At 37.8% G+C, this 24,243-nt stretch overlaps 1 protein-coding gene across 1 annotated transcript in view; it reads right to left on the reverse strand.

The window, feature by feature from the left end:
- CCDC148 (coiled-coil domain containing 148) overlaps window positions 1-24,243 on the reverse strand; it is a gene marked incomplete at its 5' end in the record, with an annotated part of 281,923 nt that overhangs the window by 67,504 nt on the left and 190,176 nt on the right. The window contains 1 exon segment of the mRNA XM_082630314.1: window positions 4,243-4,383. Within this exon segment, the coding sequence (XP_082486440.1) occupies window positions 4,243-4,383 (141 nt within the window).

Genomic DNA, 24,243 nt, shown 5'->3' on the forward strand with positions numbered 1-24,243 from the left:
AAAAGAAAAAAGTGATCTAATAAATGTACATTTGCAAGGAGCTGGGCACCTACTAGGATAAACTTTGCCACTGGATACAAATTATGTTATTCCCGCAAAAAGAAAATACTATTTCCTAAAAGACAAATTACTGGGAAGAAGAATTAGGATAAAGCTGATCTCTTGTTCAGAAATCCTAATGTGGGGTTTTACACATGGCATAGTTTCTCTACCTCTGTTGCTGCTCTCTTACGAGAAGAGACAGTCAAGTCAGGCAAGTGAAACAGTAGATGGGGAGAGACAGAACACCAGGTAATAAAGCAACTAGTCTCTAGTCAGGGGGAGGCTGCCTGTAGGGGGTTTTCTGCCAAGCTTCTATTAAGCACTGAAGAACTAAAATTTGTCTCCAACACGTAAAATAGTTAAAACAAAGGGAATCTAGATTTGCGGTTAGTATATATAAAGGTAGTCAGAACTTTGGTCAGTATGTCTGAATTGACATAGAAATCTTTTTTCCCACTTTAAACACAGAAATTTTGGACAAACTATACCACAACTACACACACACACACCCAGTGTCCCAGTGCTGAAAATAAAGATGGAACTCAAAGTCAGAGCAGTGAGAAGGAGCCAAAGCCAAGTGACTCTTGGGGAGAACTGGACCTGAGATACGTCTGAGGAGCTGGTGGCCAGGCCTTCAGTGTTAGTTGTGGGACCTGTGCACATGGGTGCAGGAACCAAGCTACCTATGAAGAGCAAGAAGTCATGTAGGACTTGTCCATACACACAAGGGAAACTAGCTACACCGTGACCACTCCCCAGGAGAGTGACAAAGGAGCTAACTTTCTGCTTGGGACCAGAGGAAGAAAAGGGCCAAGTGCAGAACCCAAGTGCTGTGCATGAGTGCTAAGTCAGCACCCACTCCCAGCTCACAGCATGGGTCCCAAGTATCAAAGTTAATATACAAACTGGTCCTGGGCCAGTAAAACGCATAGGGCCCTTAGCAGAGGCAAACATAAAAGCTCTCTGTAGAGATGTTCTCACTACCAGGTCATAGTTCATAAAGGAAAGCACAATTCACAAAGAAAAAGTTTAAGAACTTCGGTTATTTGATCGTTTGAAATTTCCGTGGAACTACAGACACTGAGGCAAATTTAAAGGCAAATGACAAATGACAAATGAAAGAAAATATTTGCAACTCATGTAACTGATAAAAAGAAATAATATTCAGAATTTATAAAGAACATCTATATATTAAATAAAGAAAAAATAGACAATGGACAAGAAGCATGAATAAGCAATTCAGAGAGGAAGAAAACTGCCCAATAAACATGAGATTTCCAATCTCACAAGTGACCAGGAGAATCCAATTTAAAACACTGAGATACTGTTCTCATTTAACATATTGGCAAAAGTCAAAAAGAATAGTTTTAATGTCTTATAAAGTCCAAAAAAAAGTCTTATAAAGTTGAAAACATACACATCCTGCAACATAGTGATTCCCACCCCAGGTACATCCTAGAGAAAGCTGTGCATACATGCTCTGGTCAATGTGTACGAAGCAGCTGCTGCAGCACACTTTCAAGAACAGAACTTAAGAAACTTAAATGTCATCCACTAAAAGAAGGGATAAATGGTATCCTAGTTCTACAGTGGAACACTATATAGCCATTAAAAGAATAAACTAGCTCTCTGTGTATTAACATGGCTATATCTCAAAATGTAAGGGTAAATGAAAAAGTACATGCTGCAGAATAATACAGTGTGATAATATTCATGAGAGAAGAGAAATGAAATACATATTAAAATAGATTAAAAGCAATAGATAGCCTGAAAGATAGCAATAAAATTCATGATGGAGATTGCCTTTGGTGTGGTAAGAAGGCAAATGGTACTGAGTTAAGTCCTCAAAAGAAGACTTCAACTTTATCTATAAAATAAAATAAACCTGAAACAATGAAAAATGTCAACAGTTTCAATGCTAGGTGATGAGTACTAATGTATTTATTACATCAATCTCTGTATTTTAAATTTTTTTTCTAAATGTAAGAAATAATTTTTAAAAGAAAATAAATAAAATAAAATATATGCCTCGGGCCCATACACTTTCAAGAGATTGACCATGAATTTGGCTTAGAGCTTAATTATTCCTTCCATCACTGTTTGTTTTGGTGTCAGGGCAGATTTCAAGCCAAATGTCAATAGCTTATCTGCAAGCTAATAAAGGTCTCTCTCTCATCTTTCAAAACACCTTTCTCTCATTTCCAGAAATGTAAGAGACTGAGGAGAAAACAGCAAGCAGTCTGTCTATCCATTCCTGTATAACCATGCCAATTCCCCAACTCAAATTTAACAATGAAATGCACTTACTTCAATTCTCAATACTTGAGTTACTAATTTGTGTATTCTTTCACTGTCTTTGTAAGTTCCCAGAAAGGGGAACTGTATCTAAATCTCTTTATATGGCACTTAAAATGACACTACATGCAAACAAATGCTTAAAAATACGTTACTTTTCATGATTATACTAATTCATAGAGAGGAAGGGCTATGCAAGGGGCCCAGGTAGATGACAAATCTCTAAGGATATGTAGTTTCATAACAGTTAATAATTGTTAAGTTTTCCCACAGAGATGTGTATAGTTCACCTATGTTATTTGAAACATGATTGATATTAATGAGTTTCTCTCTTGATGGGGACTTGATGAAACCACCCAACTTCCTTAGAAGTTAGACTGTAAATTCCGTCTTCTTTGCAGCTTACTTTGTCAAAAATCATATAACTTCTCTACGTGTTGTTTTTTACACATGCTGACTCAACACCAATTTGCTGATATAAGAGCACAAAACAAGCAAGAATAATGGCAACTGAAGTATAAAGTGCAGAAATCTGACTTCTAGCTAAAAAACCATAGTGCCTTTTCTTCCCCCTCATGTTTAATTTTAAAGGAAAAACTTCTAGACAAGAGCTTCATAAACCTGGTTGACCATATAAAGTATCAATTGTGTTCACAAAAGCAAAAATTTACTCATCAAGGACTGTGAATTAGTCATTTTTAGCACTTTAAGCAACTCCAAAAGAAAATATTTTACATATCATGCAGATCAAGCCAATACAGGTGTACAGGTTAATGGAAGTTCCTCTCATTATGTTATGGAATTGATCATAAATTGCCTTTTGTGAATCATTTCCACAGAAGTCATAAAATCTTAAAGAAAAATATTTTTTACTGTAAATTCTATCACTTTTGTGGTGTGGAAAAACAAAATATCTAAACAAATATCTCATTTTTTTTTTTAAATCTCCTCTGAATATGTTTTACTTTCCACAGGTTGTCAGAAATCATTTTAAAGCTGTTAATAAGTGTTTCGGGGAATTCCCAGGCGGTCCAGTGGTTAGGACTCCATGCTTCCACTGCAGAGGGCATGGGTTCAACCCCTGGTTGGGGAACTAAGATCCCGCAAGCTGCATGGCACAGCCCCCCCATAAAAATTAAAAATTAAAAAAATAAGTGTTTTGATTAATATTTTGAAGATTGGGAAACAATGTTCGTTCAAAAGTAGATGATGAATTTGTATCAATATGAAACACCAAACAATCTAACACATAATAAACCAAGAAGTAAATTCTTTAAAGGGCCTTTTGGTATTCCATGAATTGTACTGGCCGCAGTATAATGTATTTTCCCAATAAGGACATCTTTTTTTTTTTTTTGCGGTACGCGGCCCTCTCACTGTTGTGGCCTCTCCCGTCGTGGAGCACAGGCTCCGGACGCGCAGGCTCAGCGGCCATGGCTCACGGGCCCAGCTGCTCCGCGGCATGTGGGATCTTCCCGGACCGGGGCACGAACCCGTGTCCCCTGCATTGGCAGGCAGACTCTCAACCACTGTGCCACCAGGGAAGCCCAAGGACATCTTTTGATAGTCATTTGCTGTACTGCAGTCAACCAAAATGGTATCTCAGTACCTCTGGTTTGGCCATGTCCCTACTTAGTACACGATTTAACAACAATCACAAACCCTATCTTTTCTTTATCTACAGCATCTCTTCTAATCACATGTACTTGTGCTTGTGAAGGTCAATAAAGTGGGTTCTCCTCCATGTCTTTGAAGCTCAAATATATTTAAGCAAGACTCCACTAGAACCTTATGAATCTTTCTAAGAACTGCTTATGAGGTTTCCATGCCAAACACCAAGGTCAATCAAATCTCAATCAGGCAATTAAACATTCATTCACACATTCACAGCAACAGTATAAATACTTTTTCTTTCTTCTCTTCTCTTTGTAACAATTCCTTCTTCTTCCACAGTTTCTCTTTCTCCTCTTCCTTTTCTCTTCTTTTGGCAGAAATTTCCATTTCCAGTCTTGCTACCTCTTCCTGGTGGGCTCGCCACTGAAGAACCTGAAATAGAAATTCATTCCAATAACTATACACACTCAAGTGATTTCACAGATCACAAGGAGACTAGGTTCTGGATCAAGCAGATGTCAAAGATTTTCCAAGTACACATTAAAATTCTGTGTGCACATGAGTGTGTGATGTATGTGTAAGATGTATGTGTGTGTTAGTATTAAAAGGAGAAAGCAACTTTAAAATCACCTCATTCAGAGATTCTTCACTTGGATTCATGGAATGAAATCCTAAAGAGTCCGTGAACTGACTTCAAAGGATCTGTGAATTCTCATAAGTATTATGTAAAAGTTTTGTGTTTTTGCACAGCTGTGATTTTCTGGAACAATAGTTCCAGTTTCTGGTCAACAGTTTTCAAATGGTCCTAATATTCTAAAACTTTTAAGAATTACTGATATATTTCATCCTGATTTTTGTAAGTGAATAAAATGAACCTGAATGAAGATGAAAAAAATGATAAGACATTTAAAAGAACTTTCTGGGGCTTCCCTGGTGGCGCAGTGGTTGAGAGTCCGCCTGCTGATGCAGGGGACACGGGTTCGTGCCCTGGTCTGGGAAGATCCCACATGCCACGGAGCGGCTGGGCCCATAAGCTATGGCCGCTGAGCCTGAGCGTCCGGGGCCTGTGCTCTGCAACGGGAGAGGCCACAGCAGTGAGAGGCCCGCATACAGCAAAAAACAAAACAAAACAAAAAAACTTTCTGGGTACTGACAGGTGTTACTGGTAGAAGTAAAATTGGCACAGCACTTCTAGAGGACACTGGCCAATATGTAAATACATATCACAATAGAAAACATGCATAGTCTTTGACCCACAACCCCACATTGGGGAAGTTATTCAAAGAAGACAATCAACTGGACAAGCACACAAAAATGTACCCATGAGGAATATTCACTGCAGTTCTGCTTAAACAGAAAAACTGGAAAGAGTCTAAGTGTCTGGCAACAAGAGATAGCTTAAATTAATTATGGTATCGTCATACAATGACTGCCATTGAAAAAGGATCTATATTTCCATATTCATCAACATAGAAAATATCCACAACATATTATTAGATGCAAAAAAGCAGGTGCAAAACCACATTTATAGTATGATCTCATTAATATAAATTATCATCTATGTATCTACACATAGAAAGAGATTTGGAAGGAGGTTTACCAAAACAATAATATTGGTTATCTCTGAATAGTAGCATTTCATGGAATTTAAAAAATTTATTCTTAAGCCTTTCTATGCCAAGTGACATTTTTACAATAAACATGTATTATCTTTGTAAGCAGTAAACCAATGAAACTAACAAAATAAAAACAAACACATGTTCCATGTACACACGTAGCTAACGAAGCAGAGAGGAGGGAGATGGAGAAGTATGCAGAAATTTTTTTTGGAAAAGGAAGAAACTAGCATTCTCAGTTTAATACCTCTTTGCCTTACATATTTGATATAAGCATGACTAATTATGGTAATATATAAAGTGAAAATTGAATAAATAAATATCATAGAAATATGATGAGCTAAAATGACTAAATAGTTAAGCTCTTTTTGCACTTTCATTATTCAAAGTTTATTTTCTAAAAATATATTTTGCTCTATTTATCAAAATAACCACGGAAATTCAGACCCTTGATTTTTTTTTTTTTTTTTTTTTTTTGCGGTATGCGGGCCTCTCACTGTTGTGGCCTCTCCCGTTGCGGAGCACAGGCTCCGGATGCGCAGGCCCAGCGGCCATGGCTCACGGGCCCAGCCGCTCCGCGGCATATGGGATCCTCCCAGACCGGGGCACGAACCCGTATCCCCTGCATCGGCAGGCGGACTCTCAACCACTGCGCCACCAGGGAGGCCCCAGACCCTTGATTTTCAAGCACACTTAGGTTTCCCCATCTACTGCTTATCTTGGCCGTATTTATCTTCTTGATTTGAACCCTGTTCCTAGAATAAGATCATCTATGCCTTCTGTCCTGACCTCCTACTTCCCAACTATTCCTTTCTGTACCCACCTTCCATCTGCAACATGCTATATCAGAATCAAGTGTCCTGTCAAGTGTTGCCAGGGATCACTCTCCTGAATACCTAAATGATAGTTTTCGGTCCCTCTTTCCTTAACCTCATGGTTGGTACTTAACCCTGTCAACCATCTCTTCATGTTTAAAACTCTTTCCTTCCTCGGCTATAACACTGTCCCCTGCTTCTCCACCAATGAATACTACCTTCTTCTCTTCTTCCTGCTTCCTGTGTCTACCCTAGCCGCAACTCTACTGCTATCCTTTCTCAACCTCAGCCTCTCTCTGTTCGTTATCTGATGTGCTCATCCTCTCCTATGAGTTAACCTATCACTTCTGTTGGTCTGACTCTAAAATGTACAATATCAACTCTGCATTTTTGTCTGCAATCCCATCCTAACAAATGCTTAAAGACTTTGCTGTATGTATGTGCACCCAAAACACAACATTTCCAAAATTAAACTCAACTTCTTTAACTTTGCCATAGCTTCACACCAAGCCCTGTGCATCTGCCTCTTCTTTCAGACAATCTTGTTTGTTCTGTGAAACCACAAGTATCTCTGTAGTTTCCACTTTTATTACTATGTACATCTATCAACATGACTAATTCTTTACATTTTACCTTTTACTTGAACAATCTTATATTTCTTAAGCTCAGATGAGCTTTTATTTATAACAAATCAACTTCTAGACTATTGAATTTCCCTAAGCCACTGTGCTGTAATTTCCTAGTCCACCCAAAGTCTATGTGCCAAATGTATTTAGAACAATACCAGAAAGCTCATGGGGTGATGTCAATTTCTCCAAATATGACCTAAATAATTTAGCTTTCTCACTTCCAACCAATGCCCTACTTTAATCTAGCTAATGTGTAATCTCTAGGTAGGTTTTTTCCTGTGTCTTTCCTTATACCACTATTCTTGTTCTTAGCCTCATGGCGTGACCCAAACTATTCCCCCACCTGAAATGCCCTCTGTTCCCCTCTATTTCATAAAGTGCTTCTTGGTCCACCACGTGTCTCACATTTTGCATGAAACATTCTCCAACCCACACTCATCTCTCTTTTATTTCACTTACCATATGATAACTGTTCTCTAATCATTTTGAGCATAATGTTTCTATTTTCATTTAGAGCAGAGTCCATGGTATATACGTATTTTGTTTTCCCCTTATACTGTCTAGCAGAGTGGTAGCACAACATAGGTGCTCAATTAGTACCTATTTAATTTACCAAAAACACATTTAAAGTGGAACCAAATAAATAAAGAAGAAATGATAGCATGAGAATATACCATATTGCAACACATAATGAAATAATGGATCCTTGTTCATGATCATCAATTGCTACTAAAAACTTCATTTTGACAGCTGATAGGAAACGTTATAATGGATGGATCAGTCTGACAACTGTTGAAAACGCTGAATAATCTTAACATCACTGAGAAACAAGCAGCCATTTTGGCATACTGGTATAAGTATACAACATTCTCCTGAACCATTCTTGCCAAAATATGAAAATGAATATGATCAAAATCTCTAGACCTATCTATCAGTTTACAGAAAATTCAGTCAATGGAAAAACACATTAAAGAACACTATGGGAATACAATCAGCAAAATTGAAATTTGAAAAACTTTCAAGGATTTAACAAATTACAAGGAAAAAAGAAGGAAGGGAAAATATGAGTTAAAAGAGATTTAAGAAACAGTATCAGCCAAATGCAATATGTGGATAGTATTTGGTTTCTGATTTGAATAAACCAAATGTAAAAAAAGTTTGAAACAGAGATATTTCAATATTGACTAGTTAGTTGATACTATTATGGAAACTGTTAAAGTTTTTAGGTACGATCATAATACGGTTATTTTTTTTTAAAGAGTCTTTCATTTTAGAGATATATACTGAAATACATATGAAATGATATGATATTTGGGGATTTGCTAACTATTATCCAGTGGGCATGGGACAGTACGTAAGGGTATTTGACTGATAAGCTGATAATTGTTGGAGTTGAGTGATGATAGATTTTGTATGTTTTTACATTTTTCCATACTAAAATTTTTGTAAAAAAACAAAATAAACCATAAAATATAATGTATGTCCAAAGAGATTTGTATAATAAAAGACTGTAGTCTCAAGGTTCTCAGACTATGAGACCAGAGATGCAGTGAACTAATGTAAAGAAAAATAGCATACATTCATCCTTTCCAAGTACTGAGACTATTTCTATAAATTTCAGTAGAAAGAAGTTTGTGTTTTGGAACTAGTCTTATCACCTTTTGATTTAAGACTAATTTATGGGAATTATCATTGAATGACCTTTGCACATGTGATGTCATATGATTTATGAAGCTAAATATAAGCAAATACTTATAACTGGTCAAGATTTCTGTTTCAAAAGGTAAGTATAGCAAGAAAATAACCAGACCAATAAAACTCAAGTAACCCAGTTTATCCAATTTACCCAATTGCCCTCCTTGTCATTTGCAAGTCTAAATGATGTTTCTCCTGTTCTCCAGAAAAGATAAGATTATGGTAGTTTTTTAAATTGGGCACACACCATAAATCATGAAACAAATGCAAGTTTAGCAATCACGAAAGAACATTACCACAGTGGCAGTCAGGAGCACATTATAAGGAAAGCATTATTTAGATTATTAACTACAGGACATTTTCCCAGTTCTTTAGTTAATACAGTCTTTGAATGAAACCTTAACCTAACAGAGAACAAATGAAGTTTAAAATGTTCATCTGTTGCAAATAATAAATTAAGGATTTAAAATGAAAATGGTTAGTAGTATTACATGTATCCCTTGCTCTTAATGTAAAAGTTAAATGGTTCAAGGGAAATTAATTAACATACATATTTTCAGGGTGAATAAAGTACTAGAAAAACACAAAATGAAGCCCATGAAAGCTTCAAAGGCAATAGTGGAAATTAACATCAAGGCAACAATATTAACACAATTTTACATCAAAATTGAAAGCTTTGAAAATAACTCTAAGTGGCGATGCGGTATAAAGGAAATGAGTATTGAACTGCTGGTCAAAATACCAGCTTTTTTGTCTTCTCTCTGCCACTAACGGATAACAATGTTACTTTGAGCAAATGGCTAACCTAGTTTTCTCGCATGTTAAAGGGGAGGACTGGATCAGTGAGTTCTATACTTAATCTTTAAGTCCTAATATTCTGATTCTATTTTATATTTTCCTTATATAGAGAGACCACAATATGGCATGCTCCGCAATTGTCTTCTTCAAGCAAAATGAATTGCAATGAGGAACGTCAGTGTTTTATAAGCCTGTTAAATAATAACAGACAATTAAACATTAATTGTGAATTCTATCTGCCATTATTTATGGACCATTGTATCATGTGTGTTGTTTTATATGGGAAAAGTACCATTGACCAGTGCCTGTAACTGATGATTATAAAATATTAAAAACTGCCATATATGAGGCTTATTGTGTGCCAGGCCTATGCTTTATAAAGGCATTAAGCACATGGTGTGAAGTAATCCTTGAAACAAGCAAGCTATCATCTTCACGCTTCATCTGGCTAACTTTTCCCTATCCTACTCAACCCTAAGCTTAGTCATCATTTGCTCCAGGAAGCCTTCCCTAATTTACCATGTTCAGGTTAGCTGCCTCTTTCCTACTTCCCTACTTTCCTAGCAACTTGTCTCTCTCCTGTATTACAGCACACATCAGCATGGAACCATGTGGATTTGCCTATATCTCACACTTGGCTACAAACTTCTTAAGGGCAGGGACCAGATTTGTTTTATTCATGGGCTCTCTCCAGAGCCTTGCTTGGCATCTAGCACTTAGTAAGGGTTCAAGAAATACTTGTTGGTAAATGCATGGAAAAGTCTCTGAGACTATGCCTGTGAGTTAGATTGACAGTATTTCCCTTTCTCCCCACTGGACTGGTCTTTGGAAAGAAAGGTACCCTCCTCAGACATACTACCATTTTCTGACTCTTCCACCCTGTGATGACGGATCCTTGCTTTCCTGGTCATAGCTGTTTCCAGGATTCCCAAGCTCTACCTCTGATTGCCTCAGGGAAAATATCCAGAAAACCTTGTCAGGATTTTCAACAATGAATTCCTATTTCTAGCAATGTTAGAGGACGTGTCCAAAAAAGTGTCAAGCAAATCCTTTTCTGTCTTCTCCTTAAATGTTTCTATAAGCTTCTAAATTCAGTTCAGCTGAGTAAACTTCAAATTTTCATTTTATTAAATCTTCAACAGTGTGATAGTTCCATTAAAATTTCCACATGTCCCACCATTTTTCAATATTACTTAACTAAGCTTTATCTTATGTGTTCCATTTATGTTTAAACTCCACTCATGAAATACAGTACCTGTGATTTCGCATACATTATTAAAGCTTTCTATACTCTTCTTAGCATTTTTGCTTAGCAAAAAGATTTGTCTTTTCCTCTTGGCTTCACAATTGTCCCTTGGTTTCTTGGGTGACTTCATAAGTGCATTTTTTATTACCTCTCTTTGAGAACTACTTCCCATTTTCTGTGACTTTTTATCAGTCGTTTACAGAATCTCAATGATTATGCACTATTATCTTGACTGTTTCATGTCCTTTTCTTTTCAAATAAAATCGTGCAAAGTTTCATTTAACTGGGTCCCAGAGGGTCTTAACCTTAGTGTAAAACAAGACTTGCAGAGGAAGAAACAAACTAAATGTTAATAAGTGGAAAACTATCAACATATATTTTTTCCTAAGGGACAAAAGTTACAAACCTATCAGTCTATTTTATTTACGAAGCTGACAAAGCCAGATTGTATAATGGAGACAGAAAATGGGGCTAACAGTCAGGAAATCACTTGCCTGCTGGCTATGAGATCTAGGGAAATCATTTCCCATTTCTGGGCCTCAAATCCTCTTTGAAAAATGAAAACTAAATCGGTTGTTCAAACAAAGGGTTACAACACATTAGTGGATAATGAAATAAATTTTATGGATGGGAACTAGCATTTCTTTATGGAAGAAAATATCAGAGAGCATCTCATGTCATTACAGTAATGCTGTTTCAAGAAATTTTAATTTCCATTGTGTGTATGTATCTGTGTGTGTTGTGCGTGTATTCATTTGTGATGTAAAATACATTTCTCACTGTAGGTCACAGTGAAAGAAGCTTGAAAAACACAGCAGGATGTTCTCTATAATCGCTTCCAATGCTGAGATTCTATGGCTCTCTGATATAAAGACCAAAGCTACTGTGTTGCCATCATTAAGCCACAGTCCTTATTCTTTCTATAATACAATCAACCCAGAAGCATGATGAGAGAACCCAGGTTTTGAAGTCAGAAACCTTGAGTCCTACTCCGTGACTTATTAATGGTATTCCCTGGGGTACATTGTTTAACCACCTGTAACTTCGGAATAATGTAAAATGGGATAACAATGACACACACCTTACAGGATTGCTGTGCAAATACCATCAATTTGCACAAGCCAGAAACTCAGGAATCATCCTGACGCTGTGTCCCTGACACTCCACATATAATCCATTACCAAGTCCTGTAGACTGTGCATCCGACTATCACTTGCACCCACATTCGATTCTATCTTCAGGGCTCCCATCCTAGTGCTACCCAGATATATCCTGCATCCACTCTGGTTTCATTCTCTGCCCACACCACTATCTCACTTCCTACACTTTCAATGGTTTCCAGCACTCTTGGGGTGAAGTCTGAACTCCGAACTATGGACTACAAGACCTCTAGGGTTTGGCCCTGCCTATGCCTGCAGCCCCAACTCCTAACCTCATACCAATCACAGACTCACCCTCTTGCTCCAGGAGCCCTGGCCATCATTCAGCCCCTAAACAAGCCACATTTCCTCCAGCTACATGGATGTTGAACATGACATTTCCTTTGCTTGGAATGCTCCTCCCCTCCTCTTTGCCTCATCCACACATTTTCCTAACCAATACTTAGTCCCAGATTTCAGCTCCAGTGTCTGTCAGGGAAGCCTTACCTACCCACCCTATAGGAGATAAAGCCTTCTAGCTGCATGCTCCCATAACATTGTTTACTTTTTCTTCAATGTACTTACCACAGTTTGAAATCAGACATTCAGTCCTGTGATTACATTATCAGTGTCTATTACCCCACTACACTGTGATCTCCATGAAGAAGGGACCATATCTGATTGGCTCACTATGGTATCTCCAGTGCCTTACACACCACCTGACACCTAATAGATGCTCAATAAATATGTTTGAATGGGTGAATAAATGAGATAAGAAAGCATAAGTGCTACACAAATGTTTACTATATTCCTGGATTGCTGCAATTGCTTTCTAGCTGACTTTCCTGACTTCAGTGTCATTTTGATTCAACGCATTCAGTAGATATTTGTTTATTGGATTTTCACATATTTTTGCTCCCTTACACATGATTCTAATAGCAGTGGCTTTGCATTTGCCACCATTTCAAGTGGCTCCTATGGCCATTTATTTATCTGGACAGCACCTTATTCAAAGGAGGACTCCATCTTTTAAGGTATATGTGAACTTGACCTCACGCATATGACTTTATTTCCTATTACTACCCAGAGCAAATAGGCCAGACCTTCCTCTTCCTCCTCTGTCTCTTCCTCTCTTCCCTACTGCTACACACCCATGTTTATCTCTGTCACTGGCCTTTGCCCAAGAAGCCCTCACTCCTGCTCATCTGTCCTTCAAGGTCATTCAGGGTCCCTTCCTAATGACTTCTCCACCATTTGTCAATCCAATCTCTGATGTGCATCCTTGATAGTGTCTAAAAATAGATGACATCCAAGCACTCTTTAATTACCTTGCTTTATTTTCATTCCACTTATCACTATATAAAATTATATTATTACCCTAAGATTTCTCAACAAAAGGAGAATTTTTTTCTTTCTCTTGTATCTATATGAGATGATGGACAGCTAAACCTATTATGGTCATCATTTCCAATAAATGTATATCAAACCATCGTGCTATACACCTTAAACTTATACAGTGAGGTATGTCAATTATTTCTCAATAAAACTGGAAAATATTATATTATTGATCAGTTGATTTATTTTCTTATCATTGTTTCTCACTATACTTAAACTCCATGACAGCAGAGACTTGGCCTTCTTTACTTTCTAACCCCACTCCTGGAACAGTGCCTCACCCAAAGTAGGTGCTTAATGAATATTTCTTGGTTGAATGAACAAGAATGGCTCTCATCAAAAAGATAAGAATTAATGAGTGTTGGAGAGGACATGGAGAAAAGGGAACCCTTGTACACTGTTGGTGGGAAAGTAAACTGGTGCAGCCACTATGGAAAACAGTATGGAGGTTCCCAAAAGATTAAAAATAGAACTTTCATACAATCCAGCAATTCCACTGCTGGGTATTTACCCAAAGGAAATGAAATCACTATCTTGAAAAGATATCTATACCCCCAACTTTATTGCAGCATTATTTAAAATAGCTGAGACGCGGAAACAACCCAAGTGTCCACTGACAGATGAATGGATAAAGAAAATGTGGTACACAAATACAATGGAATATTATTCAGCCATTAAAAAGAAGGAAACCCTGCCATTTCCAACAACATGGATAGACCTTGAGAGCATGATGATAAGTGAAATAAGCCAGACAGAGAAAGACAAATACTGTATGATCTCACTTACACGTGGAATCTAAAACAAAAAACAAACCAAAAATAAACTTTTAGATACAGAGAACAGATTGGTGGTTGCCAGAGACAGTGGCAGGGGGTGGGGAGTGTCAAAATGGGTGAAGGGGGTCAAAAGGCACAAAATTCCAGTTATAAGATAAGTCCTAGGGATATAATGTACAGCATAGTGACTATAGTTAACAATACTGTATTGTATATTTGAGAACTGCTGAGAGGGTAAATCTTTTTTTTTTTTTTAATTAGTTTCTGCTTTATAACAAAGTGAATCAGTCATACATATACATCTGTTCCCATATCCCTTCGAGAAGGTAAATCTTAAGAGAAAAAAATAGTAATTACATGGGGTGGTGAATGTTACCTAAACTTATTGTGATAATCATTTCGTGCAATATATACATATTTCAAATCACTATACTGTATGCCTAAAATTAACACAAAATTATGTCAATTATATCTCAGATTTTAAAAAAGAAAGAAAAAAAGGTTTTGTTAATTAGCCATTTCACATACATATCCCAGCTCCCAACTAGATCTTATGCTTCTTATATTCTGAGGTCAAAGTTTAGACAATTTTTGTAATCTACAAAATCAACGACAATGCTAAATTCATAGAAGGTACTCTGTAAAAGTCATTATTAAAGATATCTGTGATCTAACAAACATCTTGCAAGAAAGTTGAGACAACTTTCTGCTGAGCCCTAAATTTAATTTCAGTATCAGGGATTTTCCACAAAGCCATCAACCCCAGAAATGACTACACTCCGGACGCGCAGGCTCAGTGGCCATGGCTCACGGGCCCAGTCGCTCCGCGGCATGTGGGATTTCCCCGGACTGGGGCACGAACCCGTGTCCCCTGCATCGGCAGGCGGACTCTCAACCACTGCGCCACCAGGGAAGCCCAATGACTACACTTTTGATTCTGCAATTTGAGCTTTCTTATCTTAAGCTATGGTTAAAAATAAAATACAAATAAAATATTTAGCATATTTGCCTAACAAGGCATTTGCCTAATTAAAGCAAGTGAAATAGATTACAGAAAGGAGGATGACTTATCTAGAATCCTTTCCTATAATTAGGATCGTATGCTGTCTATAGGGAGAAAGAGGGAGATATGTATTAAATAATGTAAATAAGTATTAGTAAACTATTTTTAAATTCACAGGTTTATAGGAGCATAACCATACACCTCAAAGCTCTGATATTTTTCTCTTAGAGTTATTATTTTAATGAATAAAACCTTAAGAGAAATGCTCATAGATCAGTAACCACTGGAATAGACTTTTTTTATGAGAATAAGATAATTTTGGAGTTATGAAATGGAGACCACTGCTGAGAACAAAAATTAAGGAAAGTGATTATAGAGTGTGACAAAAAATGATTACAGTTTATGGATTTCCTAACTCATAGGACCCAAATAGGAAGCCATCAATGAGAATACTTTTCTTACTTATCAACACAGTTCTTTCTAGATATAGCACAGAATCAACAACAGATAATTTAAAGAACTTGGCAATACTTTTAATCTCTTCACACAAACTCATTACATCTTACTTATAAAGGGGAGCCAAGAAGAGAAGTGGAGATCACAAGAAGATTAACTGGGAAAAATCATAAAGTGACTTCCATTATCATCAGCAAACCCCCCCTTCACTTAGTATGTTATTCAGCAATAAATATTTCAAACTACATATAGTGCATATTGATTTATGCGTATTGCCTGAATGCCTTCCTGCAGAAAGAACAGTCAGAACATATCAGAAAAAATAAGCAATATCTTCTTAGGGGAAAAATAAAAGCAATAGGAAAAAAGGGAGGAGGGGAAGATAAAAGGTTAAGGAACCATTATATGCATGCAAAGGGGGCTCACTCAGATGATCCCCAAAAATGCTAACAGAAGTTACAGACATCAATTCCCTGAGCATGCACAAGATGATAAATCCTGTCACCTTGAACTTTCTCCAAATAGATACTAAGAAAGAGGCAGGATGCTATACTGATATTACAATATGTTCGTGGAGATGGAAAATCTTATTCTTTTCCATAAAGTCTTGGTAAACCTCTGAAATGAATGTTCTGAGCAGGTAAAAAACTAGAACAATCTGCATTATTTTGAATTCATTTGTTTTATGTTTAAGATTGAGCCAGTTTTGCTTCTAAATGACAACTCCACTGCAGCTCATTTATACATTCCTCCAATTTCCCCAACCTTCTAATTACTTATTCTGTATACATTTCTTGAAGGAATAGCTATGACACCTTATAAAAAATTATATACTATTCAGCCAAGGAGACAACTCTGTCCTAATCCATAAAAACATATTAAACAGAAGATATAAAGCATGATGGTGTGAATCTAACTGCTACTTATGCCAGGAGATTTAGAAATTTGAATTTGGTCTTTTAAGTCTATGTTCTATTGCAAGTTTCCTGCGTATAGATAATTACTCCCAGCTAGAAAAAAGATCCTATCTGTCATTACAGAGCTAATGTAACTGACCAATAATTCTATACATTATGTGCAAATGTCTGGGGGATTTTTTACATTTAAAACTGTTTTGCCTCTGGTGTTTCCAGGCTTTCCTTTTTTATTCTTTCCTTTTCACTCAGCCCATTGGGCCTCCAGTACCATGAATGTGGTCACAACGCCCAATTCCATGGCTCTAGATCCATATTTCCAACTGTCTACTGGGTAATCCACAGCCCTCTAAAAGCAACATATTCAAAGACAGAATCACTATCCTTCCTTCAAGAACTTGTATTCCCTATCCAGGTTGATGGCATCATAGATCATCACCCCGTTGCCCAAGCCAAGAGCCACTCTAGACTCCTTTCTCTCCAATACCCTTCCCATTCTCTCACTAAATCCTCCTTAATATGTCTAGACTCCTTTATGACACCTCCAGCCCCAAAGCTACTAAGTTCAGTTAAACTTTCATCATCCTTTCCTAGACTTTGAGAATTAGTCCTAACTGGACTCCCCACTTTCAGATTTATCCCATGTCAATCCATCCTCCACATCATGCCTGAAAAATCCTTTTATAGTGAAAAATCTGATATTACTCCACTGCCTCAAGCCTTTCAATGGCTCCCCATTGTCTCCAGCAGACGCATAATTTCAAATATCTGTTGGGGCCAGGCAAATATCAAAAGCAAGGAAAGGGGGCTGGGTGTAAGGCACCCAAGTGGTAGTAGGAACTGGACTCAGATGGACAGGCACATGCTCCACCTAAAGGCACCTAAGGAAGGCAGTTGCTTTTGACTCTCACCAGTTGTTGCCACATAGAAATGCAGGGCCCAGGTAACCAGATATTCCAATTTTTCAAGAGAATCTGGAAGTTTGGATTTGTATGCACATTTTCCAATATTTTAATGTTGAAAATATACCCACACTTTTAAAACAAATATATGAAGCCCCAATTTCATATTTAGGCTATCAGTTTTCAACTTCTCATCTACCAGATAGAATTCAAACTCTTAGCATGACATATCATTTCCCCCATTATCTATCAAAAATATTCTTTCTTTACCCTCCCTGTACCCAAACCATACTACTTGCACCTATAACAAACTACATGCAATTCTTCAAATATGTCATGCTGTTTTAGTTCCCCATGCCTTTGAATAGTCTTTCCTACTTCTGAAATACCCTGATCCCTGACCCAACTCTTGTTTTAGTAGGAAATTGTTATTCACTTTTCCAGTCCTAGCTCAAGCATCTCTTTCTCTGGAAAGCCTTCCTGGATCCAGTCACGATAAGACAATTATCTTTGGTGTCACCATCACCTCTAGGACATAACCATATGACTCACCAGTCCTACTGGTATACATCCAAGTGAATTAATAGAATTACTATAAAATTAATCTCACTAAATTGAAATCATTTATTTTAAAGTTGTCTCCTCTATCAGACAAGGGACCTCTTTTAGAGCAAAGACTTATTTCAGCTTTTTACATCTATTCTCAGCCCACAGCTTATTTAGTAAATACATAATAGTATTAGAACTAAATAGGAGATAAGAGACTTGTGCCATTTTCTCCAGTTGATAACAAAGTATTAATTATAGGAAAACAAGCTTTTCACTGATGTCTGAAAGAACTAAGTTTTGCTTGCATATAGGTAGAACAGCTTCAGCTTTAACTGAAAAATACTTTAACCTGCCTCTTCTCCTAGGCTGGTCAGTCCTTCACTCATTATGCCGTGGCTTCAGGCCTGTTTACTGTCTCTTGACCCTGTAAGTTTTGTCTTTTCCAGTTTTATATAAAAGGGATTATACAACAGTAGTCTTTGGGCTTGGCTTCTTTCACTTAGCATAACGCACCTGAGATTCACCCATGTTGTTGCACGTATAGAAGTTGATTCCTTTGTGTTATTGGGAAACTTCTGTTGCGTGGATGCAGCACAGATTGTTTATCCACCCACTAGTTTTAGGACATTTGGGTTGTTTCCAGTTTTGGGCGATTACAATTAAGCTGTTTATAAACACTTGCTGCATGCAGGTTTTTGTATAAACGTAAGTTTTCATTTCATTCAGATACATACCCAGTAGGATTGCTGAGTCATATGGTTAAGCGTAAGTTTAACTTTATACTTGTCAAACTATTTCTCCAAAGTGGCTGTACCATCCTGCAGTTCCATCCTGCAGTAATGTATGAGAGTTCCAGTTGCTTCACATTCTCACTGGAACTTGATATTGTCAGATTTCTGGATAGTCAGTTTTTGGGGGGGAGTAGGAGTGGTTGAAGCCATTCTAACAGAAGTGTAGTAGTTTATCATTGTGGTTTCAGTTTGCCTGACCTCTTCTAAATCATTTTTTCTTCACTCTTCTTTATTAGTTGCTATATCAGACATCTCTCTGTCCCACCTCATACCCTCTTGGCCGACCGTTTGACTGCAGCTGTTGTTGTGGCAACCAGCTGCTCACAGGTGGGACCTGAAAGCAACTCAACCTCACCTCACTTCCACCATGTATCTCACACTTTCTGCCCCATGGCTTCTCTGTCCCCACCCCACATGTGAAATGTGTGTAAAAACCTTCTCATTCTGATGCATGTGTAAACCTAGAAAGGCAAGAAAGTTTACACTCTAATGGACAACTCCTGACCAATGGTGAATTGAAGCTGGTGAATACATACTCCTCCCCTTGGAAGGATAGTTCCATTCCTTGGAAGAATAGTTAGTTCTAAGATATTTTCTCTATGGTGCCTCACAGGATTCCTCAGTAGAAATGAACACAGACTAACATTATGTTGCCCACAGTGGTGATCAGCAAAATAATAATATATCCTAGGCATGGCTTTCCCTCCTTTCTTGTTTGACTCTTTCAAAGCCCCTACTTTTCTTCCTTGAGGTCACTTTCCAAAATAAATTACCTGCACACAAGCCCTTATCTTGGTTCTTGCCTTAGGTGGTATACAGGCTAAGTCACCTTTGGAAAGTATCTCAGCTCAAAGGGGAAGTAAGTAACAGAACAGAGCAGAACCTATGCTGCTACTCTCCATAAGGGACACATTTTTTTCCCTCTTTGGTGAGTACTATATTTAGGCATGTCTTCTAGCATGAGATATAAGGCTGCAAAGTTATATGACTAAACTGTTGGATTTTTAATACTTAAGTGCTTCTTCAATTAGAACCTTAAGGAGATATATAAAGATAGTATTTTAAATTTATTGAAAACAGTAAAATATTAATGTCAACTTGTTAAACATTAATACTTATTTTCATTTTTTAAAATATTTTTTCTATTTTTTAAAATTAATTCATCTATTTATTTTTGGCTGTGTTGGGTCTTCGTTGCTGCGCGCAGACTTTCTCTAGCTGCGGTGAGAGGAGGCTGCTCTTCGTTGTGGTGCGCGGGCTTCTCATTGCAGTGGCTTCTCTTGTTGCGGAGCATGGGTTCTAGGAGTGCGGGCTTGAGTAGTTGTGGCACGCAGGCTTCAGTAGTTGTGGCACATGGGCTCAGTAGTTATGGCTCCAAGCTCTAGAGCGCAGGCTCAGTAGTTGTGGCGCGTGGGCTTAGTTGCTCTGCGGCATGTGGGATCTTCTCATGCCAGGGCTTGAACCCGTGTCCCCTACAATGGCAGGTGGATTCTTAACCACTGCGCCACCAGGGAAGTCCCTAAACATTAATATTTAACTTTCATTCTTCACTAAAGTAATTTGTAAATTTGCATTGTCTTATTTTACTTGCACATTTTGTGACAGAGCCTCATTGGAGTGATATGGAAAACTACTGAGGTGGCTTGCCTAGGTGTAGTCTCTTACTCGAGGGAGCTTTACTCTGTACAAGGGTTCACACCAGGTCTGGAGAGAGGACATGAGTGACAGTGACTCTTGTGTCATTTAGAACAGAAGCAAATAACAAAGGAAAGGATTACTTTATTTTATACGAGGAACAGAGTCCTTGATCCTGATAACTCAAGGCTACTAAAGCTATACTCAAGTGTCTCCAATAAAGCTTACCTCTAAGAAATGTCCATAGAGGGAACTATTAATAGGTAAACTTGGGATCTTGTAAAGGTTTGTATTATTATTATCATGTTTGACAACAGATATCACTTTTCTGGTTGTGCATACAAAAGTAGCTTTTGTTAGCAAGGAGAAAAAATCTAGTCTATTCAGAAGGATAGATTTCTCAATTTTCTTGATGACAATACAAGTATAACAACTCTCTGGCACAGGTTATTCTGGCACGTATACATTACATATATGTGTGGATTACATCTATGGGCACTCTTTGTGTGGTGTTCTTTTTCCTATTGTGGAAGCACCCTTAGTATTTTCATAAAAGGTAAAAGCTGACATGTTGGTAGACAGAAGCCACATGTGTGTACTCTTAGAGGACAATCCTGGATTTCATTCACAGTTTATAGGCTTCATAGATGAATGGTAGAGAAAAAGCTCCTGGGAAAAATGAGCAATTCATGTTGGATGTGATTTCAGATTAAAATGTTTAAGAGAAAATTATACAAATAACTGCTTAGTGTTTACAATAATCAAGCATTGTAAACATTTACAACATCCTGCCTTTGTGAAACAGATCTATCCTGTTTCAGCATAATCATCATCACCTTCACTTTCACCAACAGAATTAATGATGCAGATTTTTAAAGTTAATAAGCTATTCTGAGGGTTTTATGTGTACTCTTCTAAATCTTTTAGATAATAATTCATCAGTATATGAGTAGCTTGCAATACATCTATTTTCTTATACTGAAATCAGATAAAATGTTGTCTGCTGACTATCTTCATTTAGGGATATAACTATCATTTAAACAACATGCCTTAAAGCCTTAAAACCAAACATAGTGATTTTGTCACAGAAGTAAATTGTTCGTCTTGCCTTCTGAGATGGACCGCACTCTGTCTGTGGAGTGTGTTTCTCCCGTGGCCCCTCTCACTTTCCGAGACATCCCCATGCCCCGGGGCCACTCTCACCTTCCGAGACAGCCCTTATTCTGTCTATGGAATGTATATCTCTCTAAATAAATCCACTTCTTACCTAAAAAAAAAAAAAAGTAAATTGTTCTTTTCGTTTCTCTATTTCCCTAAACACTCCAGATTAGAAAGCTCAGGCATCTTACATCCTCTTTGCCTCCCTATAGTAAATTAACTTCTATTGATTCATCCTTTGTTTTATTTGATTCTTCTTCTCCATTCCCTCTCCTCCTATACAGGTTCAAAAGGCTAGGCTGATGCTCAGCTTGTTACTAGCAGGGTCAATTATCAGTGAGCTCTGAGGAGACATGAACATTACCTGACAATCTTAAATACAGCATTTCGAGAGGTTTTCATAAGATTTATAGGGGAAATTTCTGGGGAAAGTACAAAGAGCTATAGCTCCGCTTGAGACTTATGAATGATCTTGGAACAATCACAGGGACAAGCAGAGCATATGCTGGAGATGGAGACAAATATATGGGTCCTAAATGCAAGTTGGTCTCCTTGATGGAGGAGAAGGCTTTGGTAATTCCTTTCTACACCTCTGGTTTATAGAAGGTGAAGTATAGTTTTTGGATGAATGGAATAAATTACCCTTAAACGAAATTCAAAAAGAAAAAGAGTACAACTACTGCCCATTCTTTGGCAATTCTTACCTTTGACATAGATAAGAAAAAAGAGAAACTCTGTAATGCCTCAACTATACATCAGGCATGAAACTCCCCAGGCAAGGTGGACTCACACGTTCTGATGAAGTTGCAGAAGCCCTGCCCCAGAGTACAACACGTAGTGCTTGTGCCAGGATGGATGTGCCGTACTTACTGCAGAGGATGGGGCAGCTGAGTACAAGTTCCATTTGGGAAATTAACCTTCCTGGAGTATCCAGTCAAGGTTCAAGGAGAGCTTGCCTAGAATCGGGCACACACCCCCCTCACCCCCCCACACACTTCTCTTTCACTGGGAAAGAATGAAACAATAAAATCCAAAATGTACCTCTTGGACCTTAAAAACTTGTAATCATAAATTGAAGCCTTGGAGACACAAAAGGTAGATTAATTTTTTCTCCTAATTAAAGGTCATGATTTTGGAAGAGGCTGGAGAATGTGAGAAGTAAATAGCTGGCTCCAAAAAAAGTATTAAGAAGATTTGCTTTCTGCACTGTAAGTTATGATTCTAGATTGGCAAACTCCTAGATGAGCATTTTATAAAGAACTGGAAGAAAATTTTGGCCAGAGTCATACAGATCTGACATAGAAGATGTCAATCTAAAAGCAAATGAAGATGGATAAAAAAAGTGTACATGATGGTGACAACAGGCATGGTATATAGAGACCAACAATGAAGGAGGTATTTGATGATTATCAGTAATAATTAACAATATAGCCCCAATGTCCCCATACCTCTTCAACCTGTGACTACAAATGAAGTCACATTAGCACTTGTGCCTGACTCCTCAGCCCACTGTAAAGTGTCCCCAAGTGTTTCTGGGGATTAACAGAGCGTGTACCAACAACTACATGTCTGATGGGCATTTGCTTCTCTCTTAGACCTCGGGGGAGGATCTGCCATCTCCACTTTGCATCCACTAAGTCTTCAGCTCTTACAGAGGCTCTTCTTAAATGTCATCCCTGGTGCTTGCAAAACTACCAAACTCTAGAGGTGCTAACGAGTCCTGCATTGCCTCTAGTCTTTAGTGCCACAGTGATTCTGGGTTCCTTACAAGAATGAGTCATGCTCATCACTACCTATTTCAAAGGACTCAGATGCAGTACCATCCCTCCATCATTACCTCTCATGCGTTTGTCTCAGGCACCTGAATACATGAATAGATAGATGACATAAAATTAGAGGATCTATTTAGGCTCATCAGGATCTACCTTGCTCCACTACCTCCTGAAAAATATTACAAGTCCCTTGGAGAGGATTCCAACCTCAGTCACTGGCTCTTTCTCAGAGAAGGAAATAGTGTTTTCTCTGCAGTTCCCTGGACCTTGCTCTGGGCTCAGACCCTAAGGTTGCTGGCTTCCACAGCTAAGTTCCAGGAGAGCAGTTACTCCAATATACAGATGACCCCATGCTAGGATTTATGAAGTCTTACACGGGATGTCAAGATTTTAATAGACTATCCCTGGATGTCACTAGCCTCTGGATACAAATAAAGTCTAGGCTCTGACTATTCAACTTGTGATCCATGGACCAGCAGCATAGGCAACACCTGGGAGCTCATTAGAAAAGCATAGGCTCAGACTCTACCCCAGAATGAGCAGCTTTAGATCTCCAGGTGATTCATGTTTATATTAAAGTATGAAAAGGTAATATTATAAACTATATCACCAAATTTTGCCATTTTAGAAAATTACATCACTGACAGCAATACTGTTAAAGGATTTGAGTTGTGAATACACACATCCATATGCTTCTGCATCTGCAGCCCTCACAGTCACTGTGATTCTACTCATGGGTGTAAGCATCTGATCACTGTGTCTTCTGGTGGTGTTACACCCAAACATGTACACATTGAAATACATATTATGTTATACTAAATTATTTTATTTCACTTCCCTTTTACATTATTGTTAGGATACTATATTGATTTTATTTTCAAGGCGTGTATGCATGTTGATTGTATTTTCTATGGATTTCATTTTGGGAGAGTAAATGAGATGTTATAGAATATTTGTTGCAAATAGGAGGCACTGGGTCTGAAGACAATGACAACCACTGCCA

Source organism: Mesoplodon mirus, assembly GCF_964341445.2.
Source record: "Mesoplodon mirus genome assembly, chromosome: 8".
In the NCBI taxonomy this organism is placed as follows: domain Eukaryota; kingdom Metazoa; phylum Chordata; class Mammalia; order Artiodactyla; family Ziphiidae; genus Mesoplodon; species Mesoplodon mirus.